We start from the raw sequence: 17,840 nt of genomic DNA, 5'->3' as shown, positions 1-17,840 counted from the left end.
TCCTAGATTTTGAAGAAATCCTGCATCGAAATTCTAGCAGCTGAACCATCCACCATATGCGCAGGAGGTAAATTGAAACTAAGTGTTAATTGCTGTCACATGAATGATGAGATATCGAATTCAGGTCACGTTTACTTCATCAGTAGCAAAGAAGGGAGTCGGGGCACCAAAGGGGAGGGGGATAAAAGTAGATATTGCTAAATTTTCTTCTGGGGCAAAAAAAGGTAATAAATAAACAACATGTCAGTTTTTTGAAAGTTTGAAAAAGCCTATCCAAATTCTCTCCTTTCGTGGGAACTAATTATAGGAATATTACAGAAATGCTGGATTCCCACACACTGCTACCAATACCCCTTTAACCCTTCATCTTCATGGCAGCCCTACATCACATCACAGTGATCATAGGCCACCTCTGAAATGTTGACATATTTAATTGTTTAACTGGCGCTGGACCTCTTTCCATAACTAATATTTTGATCTTAGTTAATTGCTCCCATCTGCCAGCCTTTACAGAATGTCAATAGGCAATTCCAGTTGTCCCCATAAAGAGCCGTTATAATTTTGTCATTAATGCAGCAAACCTCTACTTAACAAAGAATCACCCTTCTCTGGGTCACAGTATTTTTTCTGACTGATGAAAATTGGGGTCTTGTTATTGTTTTGTATTATAATGGACTGCCTAAAGCTTCAACCGTGCTGGCTCTCTTTGTACAATCCCTGGTAGTTTCCCCATCATTCTCCTTTTATTTATTTAAAAAGTACTGTTAGGCACCTACTGAATACCAGGCACTGGGGTAGGTGCTCAAGATTCAAAAAGGATAAACTCTTTCTCCGTTATTTCCTGGTGCTCTAGGACCTGGAGTCTTCCACTGTTGAGACCTCACTGTTGACATCATCTTTCTAGTCTTCTAAAATACCAAGTGCCAGTTATTAATTTATCATAGAAAATATATCATGCAACCCTGTAAGTAGTGAGGAAGAACTTTCCAGCTTTTTCAAAGACTGTACAGTTTTATTCTTTACGGCATATTTTATTGATATAAGTGAGGTAATTCCTTGAAGATTTCATTCTAGTTTCTTGGATATATTTTAGAATAGCTGAAACACTTTCAAGGATTTAGATGTACTGAATAGTACGAACCAACAACAAAACACTAAGTATATATGTAAACACACAAAGTTGTTAGTGGTACTTGGGGACTGACTATTCAGAAATGTGTGTAAATTTCTTGAAGAAAAGCGATCAACAAAGAGTATCTGTTGACCTTTAAATACACTGCTACCTGGCAACACAGATGGCAGGAACATATGTAGCTGGCACAAAGACAGGTCCAGGAAAACCTTCTTAAGAAAAAGAATTGAAATATCTTACTTTTGCAAATTTACAAAAGCATATGACTACATGAAACCCGGTGCCAGGAGCCTTAAGCAGGGTTCATTAGCTCCAGGGTAAATCTGCCTCCACAATTTTTATCATTCCTTTATTTTAAAACAATTAGAAAACAGGGGAGTTCCTTAATTGTGCAATTATCTCATTCATGAAAAAACAACCCAGACTTGCAGTTTAGCAATCCTACTGGATGTTTTGCAACCGTGTATTGAATCAGAACATTTAAAGACAATGAATACAACTTCTGTTAATTCAGTAGCATAATCAGTTCCCTTCCTGTAAGGTTCTTGGGGACAGAGAAGAAATCTTTCTCTCCACTTCCCACTGCCTCGGAGTACATGGTACTTAATAGGTGGACAATAAATGTTGACCGAATGCCTGGATTCATATATTCCTTCAATAAACAATGCACCAATTTTTGCTCATTTGACCCTGATTAACAACTACTTTCACCTAATCTCAAGAAGTTATCAGACCTTTGAACTGCCAATTTAAAATGAAGCAAAATTAGAAATAGCCGAAGACAGAACAAGACCCCTCAAACCCACAAAATCTCAACCGGTTGGACAATGGAAAAATATCTTATTAAATAATTCTTGAATCGAAGCTTAATAAACCAAAATCTGCTTTACTTACCATCAAGGTGTTCAAGACAATAAAAAGCCCACATATATAAATATAATGAATATGTCACAGAAATATCAAGATCCACAAGATCTGATCCTAGCAAATTCAGTTTTTAGTATGTTTCTTATTAAATAGAAAAGAAAAATAATTAAGTAAAAGATATTTTTTAAGCTAAGGAAAATACAAGAACAAAGATGAAAATGCATTAATGAATTTAAACAAATTAAAACAAGTTAACTGATAAATTATACCAAGAGCTGTGTCTTTGGCCAATAAAATAGACAAATCTCTGGTAAATCCAGTCCAAAGAATCTTCCTGTGGATATTTTTTAAATCTCTGACTGAAATGCAATAGTGCATATTTTATAAACAAACAATAGTTTTCCCATATCAGAGTAAACTATCCAATTTTATTTATTTTATTTCTTTTTTTAATTAAAGTATAGTTAATTTACAGTGTTGTGTTAATTTTTGCTGTACAGAAAAATGATTCAGCTATATATGTATATATATATATATATATATATATACACACACACACATTCTTTTTTACACTCTTTTCCAGTATGGTTTATCACAAGATAATATTTCCCTGTGCTATACTGTAGGGCCTTGTTATTTATCCATTCTATATATATGAGTTTGCATCTGCTACCCCCCAACTCCCTCTCTGCACCTCCCCCATTTCCTTTATTTCTTAGAAAAAAATTAACACAAGACACAACAATGGGACCTAGTCATAGGTTTTGAAAAGGCAAGCTCCCACCTCTCTTGGCTTAGAATCATTAGGGTTAAAACATGTTGATTAGAGAATAAATTTATTAAGAAGAAAATGAAACTTTCACAAGATATCCCTACTCCAAAAGTTCTTCCAAGGATTCTCTTAAAGGTCTATCTCTGATCATTCTTGGAGTAAGCATGGCTTTCATGAAATATTGGGGGCCACTTCCCTGTGGTTATGAACTCCTGTCAAGTAGACCCAGGCATACCCCATCTGAAATTTTCATTAGGCTACTGAGAGGATCCAGAGATTTATGTGAAAGTGCTTTAAAAATCATGAACTGTTATAACAAAACAAGGTGATATTATTATCATAAATATCATTTAATAAGGATTGAAGGTCAATGTGAAAATGTTGATAACATCATACCTCGATGAGAAAAATATGCCTGTACATTTTTCTGAGCTTCCCTGATGGCTCGGTGGCAAAGAATCCACCTGCCAATGCGGGAGACGCGGATTTGATCCACTGGTCGGGAAGATCCCCTGGAGAAGGAAATGGCAACCCATGCCAGTGTTCTTGCCTGGGAAATCCCATGGACAGAGGACCCTGGCAGGCTACAGTTCATAGGGTAGTAAAAGAGTCAGACATGACTTAGTAACTAAACAACAACAGTGTTTCTCTTCTGAAAGAAAATTGGAGCAATATATAGAGTTCAGAGTATCTGCAAAATGATTCACTAACTCAATATGTACTGAAGGAGAAAGTAAACAAGGAAATACTGAGACTAAATGCTAGACAGATCTGGGAAGAAGATAGAATTTGCTTTCATCCAAAACCTTTCTTCTCAGCCCTCTCCTCTGCCTCTCTGAATTACTTCCTTTCCTTGGCCGCCAGAGCACCCCTTCCTGTGAAGCCCCACCCAGGCCTGTCCACTCAAGACACTCTATGCTAATGACTGCATTCCCCCAAGACAGTGTTCTCTGCTGGCTTTCACCGACAACTCAGCAACACGCATAATTCTGAGAGCACACTGAGCTCTGAGTGAGGCAGTGAGACAACACACTGGACGACAAAACTGAGATCCAACACAGACCTTTCCATGTTGGCCTGCAAATAACATGGTGAAATTTAATGAGACAAATATAAAATGTTGAACTTGCAAACAGTTTCATACACAAGCAAGTTTAGAGAAACTTGACGTAGTAACAGTTCATGCAAAGAAAAAGAAAAAAGCAAGAAGACGCATAGCTCTCTTGAGAGCCAACAAGAATGCCTTTGACAAAAAAGAAGCTGATGCCATCTTAGGGTGCATCAGTAGCCATCCTGTGTTCAGGGTAAGAGAGCTAATTCTATGCTGTACTATTCCAAGTTCAGACCATGGCTCCAAGTCCCATATTTTAAGGATGGCATTGACACATATTCTTAATAGAAGAGTAGATGGAACTAGAAACCACTTAATAATTCATTCAGAATGTGAGGGCAGCCTGGCTGTGATATCTGTCACTCCATTGATAGACAGGACTGATTGAGCTGATCTGGCTGGCTAGACAGGTGTCCCCTCCCTCCCTCCCAGGTATATCCCTTCTGAAGCTGGATGCTTAGTAGAAGAGCATAACCTTCCGCAGCAGTGCTTCATGCACTGTAGTCCATTCTTCAGTCAAGGATATACAAGTAGCTGTGCTCCCTTGCTACAACCTCCAAACAAGCGCTCAAGGTCCATTTACAGGAACATGCAGGATAGTCAAGCTCTTAAGAATCCAGTCACTGATTCTTTCCTTCCTTCCCTTCTTCCTTCCTTCCATCTTCCCTTTTTTCTTTCCTTCTTTCTCCCTCCCCCTCCTTTCTTTTTTTCTTTTCCATCAATTCTTAGTGTCTACTATGTACCAAACAATGTGAAAAGATTTGAGTACCAATATGCATGCCTGGTCCCAACCCCCATGAAATTCTCAATCTTCTCTAGGAGATAGTCATATGTTCAGATAAAATACAAAACCATGTATGAAGTACTATAGCAGAGATCTGCTCAAAGAGATGCTAATGAGATGCTTGTGGGATGAGAAAGAACTGAAGTGACCACAGAGATTTAGACAAAGAATTGAAACACAAGGATATTTGGAGAACTCCGATGCAGAAAGGAATTATTGGTCGTATTATATGTAGCTTCAGGAGACCACCACGGAGCGGTTGGGGAGGAATTCAAGGAGGCAGATTTTGGCTTAACACATGCAACTTTTACAGTGAAAGCTTTCCAACAGTAGAGTAGATGTTCTGAACTTTCCACCCCTAGAATTATGCGAGCAACAGCTGAATGACCATCTGTAAACATATGCTGTCCAGAGAACTCCTCCTTTGGGTTTCCTTAATAACTTTAAATTTCTAAAGACTTAATTCAATATCAGCTAAGATATTAATGGCTGATTATTGTTTAATTGCTAAAGAGACCAGTACACTTGGAACTATTTTGCATTTTAACAAAAAGTCTTAATGGGAAGATGTAGGGATCTGCCCTGATCAAAAAGAATTTCATTCAATGTCATGAGTGAAACTATTTGGAGAGAGAACCATCCCCCAAAGCCTCTACTGCCAGAGGTTATAAACTGGCGGCCAACAAGCCCTCTCTGGTCTGCACATATGTTCTTTTTGATTCACACTGCAATTAAAAAATAAACAAATTTATTACTAACACTCAAAAGACTGCTGCTGCTGCTGCTAAGTTGCTTCAGTCATGTCCGACTCTATGTGACCCCAGAGACGGCAGCCCACCAGGCTCCCCTGTCCCTGGGATTCTCCAGGCAAGAACACTGGAGTGGGTTGCCATGCATGAAAGTGAAAAGTGAAAGTGAAGTCGCTCAGTCGTGTCCAACTAGTAGCGACCCCATGCTCTGCAGCCTACCAGGCTCCTCTGTCCATGGGATTTTCCAGGCAAGAGTACTGGAGTGGGGTGCCATTGCTTTCTCCGCTTAAAAGTCTGATTTCACCTAAAAATTCAGATTTTCATCTCATATTGAAAAATCAGATCTAGCAACACTGGGCCTGTATTTATCACATGATAATGATTATTAGAGACTGAATAACTTCCCTTTAAAAGAAGCATGTACTCTTTCCAATTCACCATACTATCCCACCTCTCCCCATTGTCACCCCTATACCCAGGCCAAGCATATGGTTGCCATTTAGTATGGTGCTTAAGTCCATGTATTTATAGCTCCTGTTCTAAAACATGTAGGAAGTCACCTGCTCTGTGCAGAGCCTGTACAGCACCTTTGACTTTGCATGTGTGCCTGGTAAGTCGCTTCAGTCATGTCTGACTCTGTGTGACCCTATAGACTGTAGCCAGCCAGGCTCCTCTGTCCATAGGATTCTCCAGGCAAGAATACTGGAGTTGTTTGCCATGCCCTCCTCTAGGGATCTTCTTGACTCAGGGCCTGAACCCACACCTCTCACATTTCCTGCTTTGGCAGGAAAGTTCTTTACCTCTAGTGCCACCTGGGAAACCCCAGCTTTGACATTGCCTGCATTTAAATGATTCTCTTTCCCTTCCAATATAGACTCTTTTTTAAATTTCCTAATTAAATAGTTTTGCAGATTAGCCTGTGTGCAATTAGGAGAATTGGCGCAATGTTGGATTGGCCCTGCCTACGTTGGTGTAGCTCCTCTCTAGGAAATGCATCCTTTGCCTAAGCACAGTTTTCCTCTGGCACCACAATGACAGCCTCAGACTTGTATAGCTCAGTTCAGTCACTCTGTCGTGTCTGACTCTTTGCCACCCCATGAACCACAGCACGCCAGGCCTCCCTGTCCATCACCAACTCCTGGAGTCCACCCAAACTCACGTCCATTGAGTCAGTGATGCCATCCAACCATCTCATCCTCTGTCGTCCTCTTCTCCTCATGCCCTCAATCTTTCCCAGCATAAGGGTCAGCAAATGAGTCAGCTCTTCACATCAGGTGGCCAAAGTATTGGAGTTTCAGCTTCAGCATCAGTCCTTTCAGTGAATATTCAGGACTGATTTCTTTTAGGATGGACTAGTTGGATCTCCTTGCAGTCCAAGGGACTCTCAAGAGTCTTCTCCAACACCACAGTTCAAAAGCGTCAATTCTTCGGCACTTAGCCCTCTTTATAGTCCAACTCTCACATCCATACATGACTACTGGAAAAACCATAGCCTTGACTAGATGGACCTTTGTTGACAAAGTAATGTCTCTGCTTTTCAATATGCTATCTAGGTTGGTCATAACTTCCTTCCAAGGAGCAAGCATCTTTTAATTTCATGACTGCAATCACCATCTACAGTGATTTTGGAGCCCAAAAAAATAAAGTCAGCCACTGTGTCCACTGTTTCCCCATCTATTTGCCAGGAAGTGATAGGACCAGATGCCATGATCTTCATTTTTTGAATATTGAGCTTTAAGCCAACTTTTTCACTCTCCTCTTTCACTTTCATCAAGAGGCTCTTTAGTTCTTCTTCACTTTCTGCCAAAAGGGTGGTGTCATCTGCATATCTGAGGTTATTGATATTTCTCCCAGCAATCTTGATTCCAGCTTGTGTTTCTTCCAGCCCAGTGTTTCTCATGATGTACTCTGCATAAAAGTTAAATAAGCAGGGTGACTATATACAGCCTTTATGTACTCATTTTCCTATTTGGAACCAGTCTATCATTCCATGTCCAGTTCTAACTGTTGCTTCCTGACCTGCATACAGGTTTCTCAAGAGGCAGGTCAGGTGGTCTGGTATTCCCTTCTCTTTGACAATTTTCCACAGTTTATTGTGATCCACACAGTCAAAGCTCATAGTGTTCTATGTAAGCAATACTCCAGGAAGAAACTAATTGGAATTAAGCATACAACTTGCCAACTACTCTACATGTGAAGCTTTTGTCCTCCAGAAATGGAAGGAAGTTATCATCAGCTCCCTACATCATCATTTGAGTAGCAATTGTAGTATTGTAGTCTGTTGTTTCCCATTGTTTGTAACAAACAGTGATCGATTGAGTGCAAAGGAAGGTACTTTTAGGCAGCTTAAGCCAGACACTTTTAAGCAACATCAGAAAGTGGCTTTGTTTCTTTCACTCTTCATTTTCTTTCAAAAAGCTCATGCCTGGCCCATAGGCACCTCTTCTGAATCAGTTGTTTAATTCTCCACTTGGTCTTCTTTTTCTTTCAAAGATATTTCTATTTGAAGGAGGGATACTCACACTTAGAAGGTGGAAATGTAAAATGGTACTCTCACTTTGGAAAACAGTTCTAACAGTCTCTCAAAACGTTAAATATACACCTACCACATGACCTAGCCATTGTACTCCTAGGTATTTACCCGAGAAGAAAAGCAATTTATGTTCTGACAGAGACTTGTACACAGATGTTTATAACTGGTCTATTTTTAAGAGCCAAAAACTGTGAAGAACTCAAATGTTCATCAGCACATGAATGGATAAACAACTGTGGCTTTTCATACAATGAATAATATTCAGCAATAAAAAGGAATAGACTATGCATAAACCTCAAAGTAATTATGGATGAGTCTTAAAATAATTATGCTGAGTATAAAGAAGTCAGACCAAAAAGAAATACTTACCATATGATTCCATTTCATAAAATTCTAGAGAATGCAAACTAACCTACAGCAACAGAGAACAGATCAGTGGTTGCGTGGTATGGGGAGGGACTGGAAGAAGAGATTATGAAGGGGAACATGGAAACTTCTGAGGCTGGTAGGTGTGTTTACCACCTTGATTGTGGTATTGCCCCATGATTGTGTAACTGTATCAAAATGTTTCAGTTATACACCTTACATACAACTTGTATATCAATTATACCTCACTAAAAGTCATGACCAACCTAGATAGCATATTCAAAAGCAGAGACATTACTTTGCCGACTAAGGTCCGTCTAGTCAAGGCTATGGTTTTCCCTGTGGTCATGTATGGATGTGAGAGTTGGACTGTGAAGAAGGCTGAGCACCGAAGAATTGATGCTTTTGAACTGTAGTGTTGGAGAAGACTCTTGAGAGTCCCTTGGACTGCAAGGAGATCCAACCAGTCCATTCTGAAGGAGATCAGCTCTGGGATATCTTTGGAAGGAATGATACTAAAGCTGAAACTCCAGTATTTGGCCACCTCATGCGACTCATTGGAAAAGACTCTGATGCTGGGAGGAATTGGGGGCAGGAGGAGAAGGGACGACCGAGGATGAGATGGCTGGATGGCATCACCGACTCGATGGACGTGAGTCTGAGTGAACTCCGGGAGTTGGTGATGGACAGGGAGGCCTGGCGTGCTGCAATTCATGGGGTCGCAAAGAGTCAGACACAACTGAGCGACTGAACTGAACTGAACTGAACTGAAAAAGTAAATAGCTATAAAAATTGTTTTTAAATCTTCTAGAGTAATTTAGAGGAGAAGGCAATGGAACCCCACTCCAGTATTATTGCCTGGAAAATCCCATGGAAGGAGGAGCCTGGCAGGCTGCATAAGAGTCAGACATGTCTGAGCGACTTCACTTTCACTTTTCACTTTCATGCATTGGAGAAGGAAATGGCACCCCACTCTAGTACTCTTGCCTGGAGAATCCCAGGGATGGGGGAGCTGCCGTCTATGGGGTCTCACAGAGTCGGACACGACTAAAGCGACTTAGCAGCAGCAGCAGAGTAATTTAGGCAGCAGCAGAGTAATTTAGGCATCAGAAAGCACTTAATACACATTCAGCTCTATATTATATTTTAGATGTTACATGTCACCGTAAGCATTTAATAGGAGAGAAATTTAAAACTAACTCACAAGATAGACATATCACTAACAATAATTTTGTTAGTGATAACAACAAAAGTCTTAGGTCATCAGAGCAAATGGTGAATATACAGATATCTCATTTTCAGATCCAGTGATTGATAAAAGATCTTTATTGACGTCATCACAAAATTATGTGTTCCATATTTTAAAAAAAAAAGGAAAGGAGGTAATAGAAAAAGTTTATCAATCTATTCTCTGACCTTAACAGTTTTCTTTTTTTAAACTGAGCTATAATTCACATATCCTAAAATTCACCCTTTCAAAGAGTTCAGTTCAACTCATTCCCCTTCTCCTCCTGCCCTCAATCTTTCCCAGCATCAGGGTCTTTTCCAATGAGTCAGCTCCCGCATTAAGTGGCCAAAGTACTAGAGTTTCAGCTTCAACATCAGTCCTTCCAATGAACAACCGGGACTGATCTCCCAGGTGGACTGGTTGGATCTCCTTGCAGTCCAAGGGACTCTCAAGAGTCTTTTCCAACATCACGGTTCAAAAGCATCAATTCTTCGGTGCTCAGCTTTCTTTATAGTCCAACTCTCACATCCATACATGACCACTGGAAAAACCATAACCTTGACTAGATTGACCTTTGTTGGCAAAGTAATGTCTCTGCTTTTGAATATGCTGTCTAGGTTGGTCATAACTTTCCTTCCAAGGAGTAAGTGTCTTTTAATTTCATGGCTGCAATCACCATCTGCAGTGATTTTGGAGCCCAGAAAAATAAAGTCAGCCACTGTGTCCACTGTTTCCCCATCTATTTGCCATGAAGTGATGGGACCAGATGCCATGATCTTAGTTTTCTGAATGTTGAGCTTTAAGCCAACTTTTTCACTCTCCTCTTTTACTTTCATCGAGAGGCTCTTTAGTTCTTCTTCACCTTCTGCCATAAGGGTGTTGTCATCTGCATATCTGAGGTATTCATATTTCTCCCTGCAATCTTGATTCCAGCTTGTGCTTCCTCCACAATTCAGTAATGTTTGATATACTCACAAAGTTGTATAGCTATAACCACTATCTAACTCCAGAATATATTCATAATCTTAAAAAGAAACACTATACTCTTTAAGAAGTCACTCCCCATTTCTTCCTCTCTCCAGCCCTGACAACCGCCAGACAATATTCTGTCTTTCTAGATCTGCTAATCTGAGCTATTCATATGGAAATGAAAGGGAATGGGTGTCTGGCTTCTTTTACTTGGCATGGTGTTTTCAAGATTTATCCACATCACAGTATGTGTCAGAACTTACTTACTTTATATGGATGAATAATATTCCATTGTATGAATACCATATTCATCATTTGATGGATACTTGCATTATTTCCACTTTTTGGCTATTATGAATAATGCTACTGTGAACATACATGTACAAGCTTTTGTGTAGACGTACGTTTTCAAGTCTCTTGAGTGTATATCTAGGGATAGAATTTCTGGGTCATATAGTAATTCTAGGTTTAGCTTTTTGAGGAACTGTCAAACTGTTTTACAAAGCAACTGCACCAATTTACATTCCCACCAGCAAGGTACACAGGGTCTAATTTCTTCACCAACACTTGTTATTGTCCATCTCTTTTATTATAGCCATTCTGGTGAATGTGGAGGGATTTGGATTTATATTTCCCTAATAACTAATGATGTTGGGCATCCTCTCATTCAATGACCTTATTAAGCCTCAGAAAATAAACAGGATTTTATCTGACTGGTACCTGAATAAATGACCACATTCTCCTTCCCTTATTCCCTTTCTCTCCCAAGATGTCATTTATTCATTCATTAAAGGAGCTTAGACTGATACTGACTCAGCTTTGGGTTAGGCACAGCCCAAAATTCTAAAGAAAAAGAAATCATGGCCTCTCCCATCAGGAAGCTTAAATTATAATTGAGAATAAAGTGACAAAAAGTCATAATAAATATATATCTTAAAGCTAACTTAAAGAATATGTAAAGAAATGGAGTAAAAGATCATTGCCTGGTAGAAAGTCCTCCCTGAAGCTTTCCAATCTCTAAGCACTTCTTGTAGGAGCTGTAACCCAACATACATGTTGCAAACTCTGGGAGCTGGTGATGGACAGGGAGGTCTGGCGTGCTGCAGTCCATGGGGTCGCAAAGAGTCAGACACGACTGAGCGACTGAACTGAACTGAAAAACAACCTTAGATGTACTTATTGTGAGAGGTAGGTTTAGGGCTTTGTGAATAGTGTAATTCAGTCAGTATGTCTTGGTTCTGGTGTGTCCTGGTCTCACTTGCTGGCAGATCCACTTGACAAAGGTTTTGTTACATAACCTCTACGTGTGAAGGGCTGACATTCCAGTCGGGCCGCAGGGTCAGTATTTGGGCTCTTCTGGAGACCAAATGTGCGTCCTATCACAGAAACTGTACCAGTCAGGGTGGCATCTGGCTTCTGCTCTGGTGTGCCTCCCAGAGCATCATTTCCTCCATCTGCTCCCCAGGCCTGGGGGTTAAATTGTTTGGTTTCCACTGTGGCTGTTCATGGATTCCTGATGTCTTTCTTCCTAATACCCTGAGGGTGGGCCAGGCCCAACCAGACAGACATCCTCTCTTACAGAGGACCCCTCAGCAGCACTGCTAAGACTAGGATATGACCTTAAGAGAAGAGAACTTGGCACATGGCCTGCATTTCCAGCATCTTCTCTCCTTCCACTGATCTTTGAGGAAATAAGAGAAGTAGACCCAGCAGTGAGGCAGAAAACATTTTGAATCAGCAAAAACATCCAATAGATTTCTGGATGTCTAGCATTCAGACTAAAAACAGAAATGAGTTTCTAAAGGCTAAACTGAATGAAAAGATATTGTACAATAAGATTCTTCCACAATGCCTGGCACTTAACAGAATGCTTGTTGAACCAACAGTGTCATCAGTCACATGCCAGGCAGACATCGAAAGAAAACGCCGAGTCCCTTCACTGTTCACCTGAAACAATCACAATATTGTTAACCGGCTATACTCCAATACAAAATGTTTTTGGTGTTAAAAAAAATAATAATAAAAATTTTTTTAAGAAAAAAATAAAGAAAACTATTTAGATCATCCTTCTAAATTTAGCAGTCCTATCTATGCATCAACATGCATATCTAAATTCTTAATACTCATACTGTTGCAGTGAAAAGGAAAATAGAGGAATTAGTTTCTGTTTTCTTTCCCTTTCCTGAGAACAAAGAAAATAAAGAAAACAGTGAACAGGTCAGGGAAGAAATATAAACACACCTGAAAGAGTTGATCACTCCTAGTTTTACTTTTAACTATTCCTAATCTGTAGTCTGTGACTAGATTTGCTTTTCACAAACTAACCTGACATTCTGTAAATTACGTCCTGCACATATGGTCCCTACTTCTGCATGAGTTACATCCTGCATGTATTGCCCCTTAACTCTGTGCTAGTTACATCCTGTACCTGGTGCTTACCTTTCCTGAGCTCTCCCTCTGCAGACCACCCCTTGTAGCTTTTTGCATTTCAGAAAGAAGGCCGCAGGAAAATAAACCAGAGATAGTAATATTAGTCGCTCAGTCGTGTCTGACTCTTTGTGACCCTGTGGACTGTAGCCTACCAGGCTCCTCGGTCCGTGGGATTTTCGAGGCAAGAATACTAGAGTGGGTAGCCATTCCCTTCTCCAGAGGATCTTCCCAGCCCAGGAATCAAACCCAGATCTCCCACACTGCAGGCAGACTCTTTTACTGTCTGAGCTACCAGGGACCAATTACCTGTCTTCGTGATGCCAGCTATGACTATTTTGAAACAATACAAGAAGGAGAAGGATACAAAACTCTCACTACTTTGTTCCTCATCCCATACCCCAGACTATAAGCCTGTTTGTTACCACCAAAATCTTGGCTTTCTCTGTCCACTGAAGCCAAATAAAAAATTACAAAGACAGAGTTTGGACAAACTAGAAAGATGGCTTGAATCCTCGGCTGGCTGAGGGAAGAACAGAGCAGGCCAGTGGCCCCCACCATGGGGAGTCAGAGGGGATCATATAGATGGGCCTCCCGGTCTGGGGTATGTAATAAAGAACAAGGTGAGAATCTGGCATTCTTCTTCATGCATTGTTTCAAAACAGTCATAGCTGGCGTCAGGTGGCCTGGTAATTGGATCTGAAAAAGCCATGTACCCATGACCTTAATATAGTTCAAAACTAAGGCAGTGAGTACTCATACATTAGTACCCAGTTTTGCTGCTTACCAATTACAGATTACTTGATCTTGGGCAAGTCATTTACAATGTCAAAATTTCACTTTCCTTACAGTGAAGTTCGTTCATAGCTCTCAACAGCTCTCTGCGCTAACTTGTTTCTCCTTGTGGCACACTTAGTGCCTCTAGGTTCCTTTCCTTTACTTTGGGTTCTCTGCCTCCCAGCCAGACCAGCTCCACCTACCTGCAAAACGGGCAAACCTGCCGAAAATAAAAATAAAATAAGCTTAAAAAATATCACAGTGTTAATCTCGGAATGAGTCATATGTCACAAGACATTGAGGATTCATTTTAGCATGATGGTAAAGAGCATGCTGGCTGAGTTCTAAGCACATGACGCTTGACACCCGACAGACCTGGATTCCAGTTCTAATCCTGACTACCAGCTGTGTGATCTGGGACCAGCTATTCAACCTCGCTAAGCTTGTTTTTCTCATTTGTACCTTCCTATAGTGAGGTTTAAATGACATCAGACATTTACAACACTTAGTACAGAGTCTGGCACACAAAGAGGGAGCGGTTGATATCAGTTATTATTCTCTTGGCAAACATGACCTCTAATGAGTTTCCTGGGAATGAAGGTGACATACATTCATGCCATTTATTAAAGTTTGGAAGAGTCCCCTTTGCTAGTCCTTTAATTCCATTCTTCCTCCAATGAAAATCTCCATTTGAAACTTTACACTGACAAATCCACTTTCACAAATATTGCACTTTGACTTCTAACTTTTAGTCTTTTTTTTTTTAATGCCACACAGCATTATCCCATGCCCCAATTTTTATATACAAAAGGATGACAAAAATAAAGTATTTAAAATGAAGTATTGGCTATTAGTTACCATCAAACTTAAGCAAATATTCCTAAACATTTAATAAATTAATTAGTTGGGGTTTTTTTCCCCTTAGTAAGAGGATCATTATTTTTACTTTATGAAGATATTGTGTTAATTCGGCATGAATTATGTCAACATGAAATTAACATGCAGGGCTAGAGGCCAGTGAGCTATATTATCTCTTCTATTTGGAGAGAAGAGAGCATTAACTGCACTAGGACCTATGTCAGTTCAAACGGGAAATGCTTGACAACTGGCCACTCATAAGCAAGACTTGTCTTCTCTGGTGAGTACAGTTACTCCTACCCAACACTAGGTTTTCCTACTGTGCCCTGCAGAGACAGGAGAGCTGAAACTGTCGTCAAACAAATTCTAAACATAAAGGAATGCTTTTCTAGCTGTGGAAGAAAAGACAGAAGGACAACGCCAAACGATACCTAGTCACATGCTGCACTATTCAGGGCAGACTGCGAATGCCAGAAGACAGTGGTCTTCAAAAACCCTAGGCACCTTGAGTTCTAAAGAAATCCTTTCCTCTGCATCCAATGTATAAGAGATACAAGAGGCCTTCTGGTGGCAGATATCACAGGTTTTAAAACTGTGAGATGGGTAAGGTTTGCAGGACACAGGTGAGGAGAGGCACTCCAGGGAGGAGGAACAGTAAAGGCAAAGCTGAGGTGGGAATTTAAAGTAAGAAGTTCTGTGCCTTCCTGGTGGACAACTATTGAGAAGGCAGCGATTAAGTGGTGAAAGGCTCCCACACAGATGGTTCTGTTTCCCAGCTTGAACTGATTTTGAATATTTTAAGCCTGATGATGGGAAATTTAAGGTTAACCTTGTGCAGTCAATTAAGGTGTCTTGTCATTATTCTTTGTTTCAGAATCCTTTCAAGTAGTCGTGAGAGGGAATGGCTTCCGACACGCCCGCAACGTGGACAGGGTCCTCTGCAGCTTTAAGATCAACGAGTCAGTCACGCTCAGTAAGTTCTTGCGGATTTGGGGGGTTTATGCCACTGGCTTCTGGGAAGGGGGAGTTCCCAACCCGTCCTCTCGAAAAGCCGCACCCAGGAAACTACAGAGAAGGGTCCTCCCTGCTAGAAAGGCTGCCAGCAAAGGGCATAACTGGCCTCTGAGGTCCCCTTGCTCCCAGAAGGAGAGGCAGTGGGTACTTGTTTCCCAGTCCACCAGCAAACTCTCAGGTGGCAGTGGTGGTCCTGACTGGTTAGGGCTCACAAAGCTCCACATTGCTTAGTGAGATATCAGGACTCTCAAGCAATAGAGGAAAAAAATAGGTGTTCTTAATTTATTAATTCTGAGTAAACCAAAAGCCAGAAAAATCTCATCAGGGTAGATACCTGACCTGAGATACAGGAGGATGGATGTAAAACTAAGTGCATTTCATGGGAAAAATGAATTATCACAACATTGGCACATTCACAAGACATTTGTAGCAGGGAAGTTAAAGACATGTGTGACTCAGATTACTGTCCAGGAAAGATGGGGCAGATGGATTATGTTAAGACAGATGGCCAGGAGTCCCTGTTATTATTTACGTCTGGCATTCATCCCACAGATAATTACTGGTTCAGTATCTGCAGCAGTAAACAGCAATCATATACTGTATTTTCTACAGTGCTAGGACCTTTTAAATACCTCACATCTTTTTGCCACAACAGCCCTGGGAGGTAGAAAGACAAAGAAGATGGAGAGGATACTCATTTATTGACCTTTCACACTGGTTTTGTCCTCCTGTTAGCATTCTGGAGTAGGTACTATCCTGTTTTTAAAAAGGAAGAACTGAAGGGTATGCCTTTTTCCCTCTTTAGCATCTCAAAACCCACTTGAATATTTAAACAAAGATATGCAGTGGCTTCTTTACATCTGGAATTCTGAAACATCTGGAATTCCTGTATATGGAGAAACTGCAAAGATCTGAAATATTCAGTTATTTTTTCCTGATACTTAGAAATGCCCTCACGTATCCGGAAAGTACTTGCTTTTTGAAAACATTTTCAAGTATCCTGTCATAGTGTGAAAGTTGGACATGCACCCTCTACAAAATCTTTCCATTTTTTTTCCTCCTTTAATTTGTGATGTTCAAGTCCACTTTCCTTCTCTCCTCTTAATCTTAAATCTAAGATCAGAAACTCCTGAGGATTAAACTCAAAAGACATCAACACCTTCCAAAGAAGGCTTCCCAGACAAGCAAGCCTTTAGAACCAACTCCTCTCTGAAGATGCATGGCCATGAGTATAGCATTTCTGTTGCTTGAACGGTTACCCAGAGATTCTATACTAAGATAACAAAAAAATGCAAATTTTTTATGATGGATTTATAGAATGACATTTTAAACACGTATTTTCCAGCTTCTCCATAAAATTTTATTTCTTGGAAAACTAGCTTCTTTTCCTTTCCTAATATAAACTTGCAAGCACCTGCACAGTCTGTTCACCTAATACATATTTTAAAAGAAATAAAGGCTGTTGGGTTTAGCTTAAACCACGAACCTAATTATGCTTTCAACACAAGCACTGACAGCTTGGAGAAGAGAAAGGCAGTGACTCAACCATATTATATACCACAAGCAACACTCCTGAACTCAAACAAATAGTTATTAAAAATATCCTAGCTAAGGGGGAAATACTGGAATTTTTTTAAATTGTCTTTATTAATTCATCTGTTCATTTATATTCAGTAAAGTAAGAAACTATGGAGGACAGAAAAGATAAATAAATTTTAAAATGCAACATATTCAATTCTTCATCTTTCTGTCAACTTTATGAATGTAAGTATCTCATTGAGTTGTCCCCATAAAATAAGACAAATTCAGATTCTCTTACCTTTCCCATTCTCCTTTTCCACTTCCATATCCACATTTTAAAATATTATGTTTTCATTTTTATAGTATATATTTCCTCTTTTGAGATTTTTTCCTAAATACTGCATTACATTTTATAACAAAAAAGAGAATAGAATTCCCTTATTAATCAAAAAATGACTAATTGAAGGCCCAATAATGAAGCTATGGTTTTTATTATATAAGCCTTGGAGTTTTCAAGAAATAATGTATTATTTGTAGCAGATTTTGTGAAGAAAAACAGTTAAGTGAAAAATAACAAATTTAAAAAATTACATTTATAGTGAGATATAGTAACGTAACTGTCCAAGCCTTTGGATGAATAATAAAAAATTAAAGGTATAGAGCAAATATATATACTTTTTTTAAGTGGCTATGAATTCCCTTTAGCATGTATTGCACTAAGACAGAAATAAA

The 17,840-nt window shown here is 39.8% G+C and overlaps 1 protein-coding gene across 1 annotated transcript in view; it reads left to right on the top strand.

The window, feature by feature from the left end:
* ANTXR1 (ANTXR cell adhesion molecule 1) overlaps positions 1 to 17,840 on the top strand; it is a 264,134-nt gene that overhangs the window by 81,716 nt on the left and 164,578 nt on the right. Inside the window, exons 9-10 of the mRNA XM_015094293.3 lie at positions 7 to 67; positions 15,448 to 15,546. Coding sequence (XP_014949779.2) covers positions 7 to 67; positions 15,448 to 15,546 — 160 coding nt within the window. The remainder of the gene's footprint in view (positions 1 to 6; positions 68 to 15,447; positions 15,547 to 17,840) is intronic.

Source organism: Ovis aries, chromosome 3 (genome assembly GCF_016772045.2).
Source record: "Ovis aries strain OAR_USU_Benz2616 breed Rambouillet chromosome 3, ARS-UI_Ramb_v3.0, whole genome shotgun sequence".
NCBI lineage: Eukaryota > Metazoa > Chordata > Mammalia > Artiodactyla > Bovidae > Ovis > Ovis aries.
Note: the sequence above shows the minus strand (reverse complement) of the source record. Positions and strands in the feature narration are given on the sequence as shown.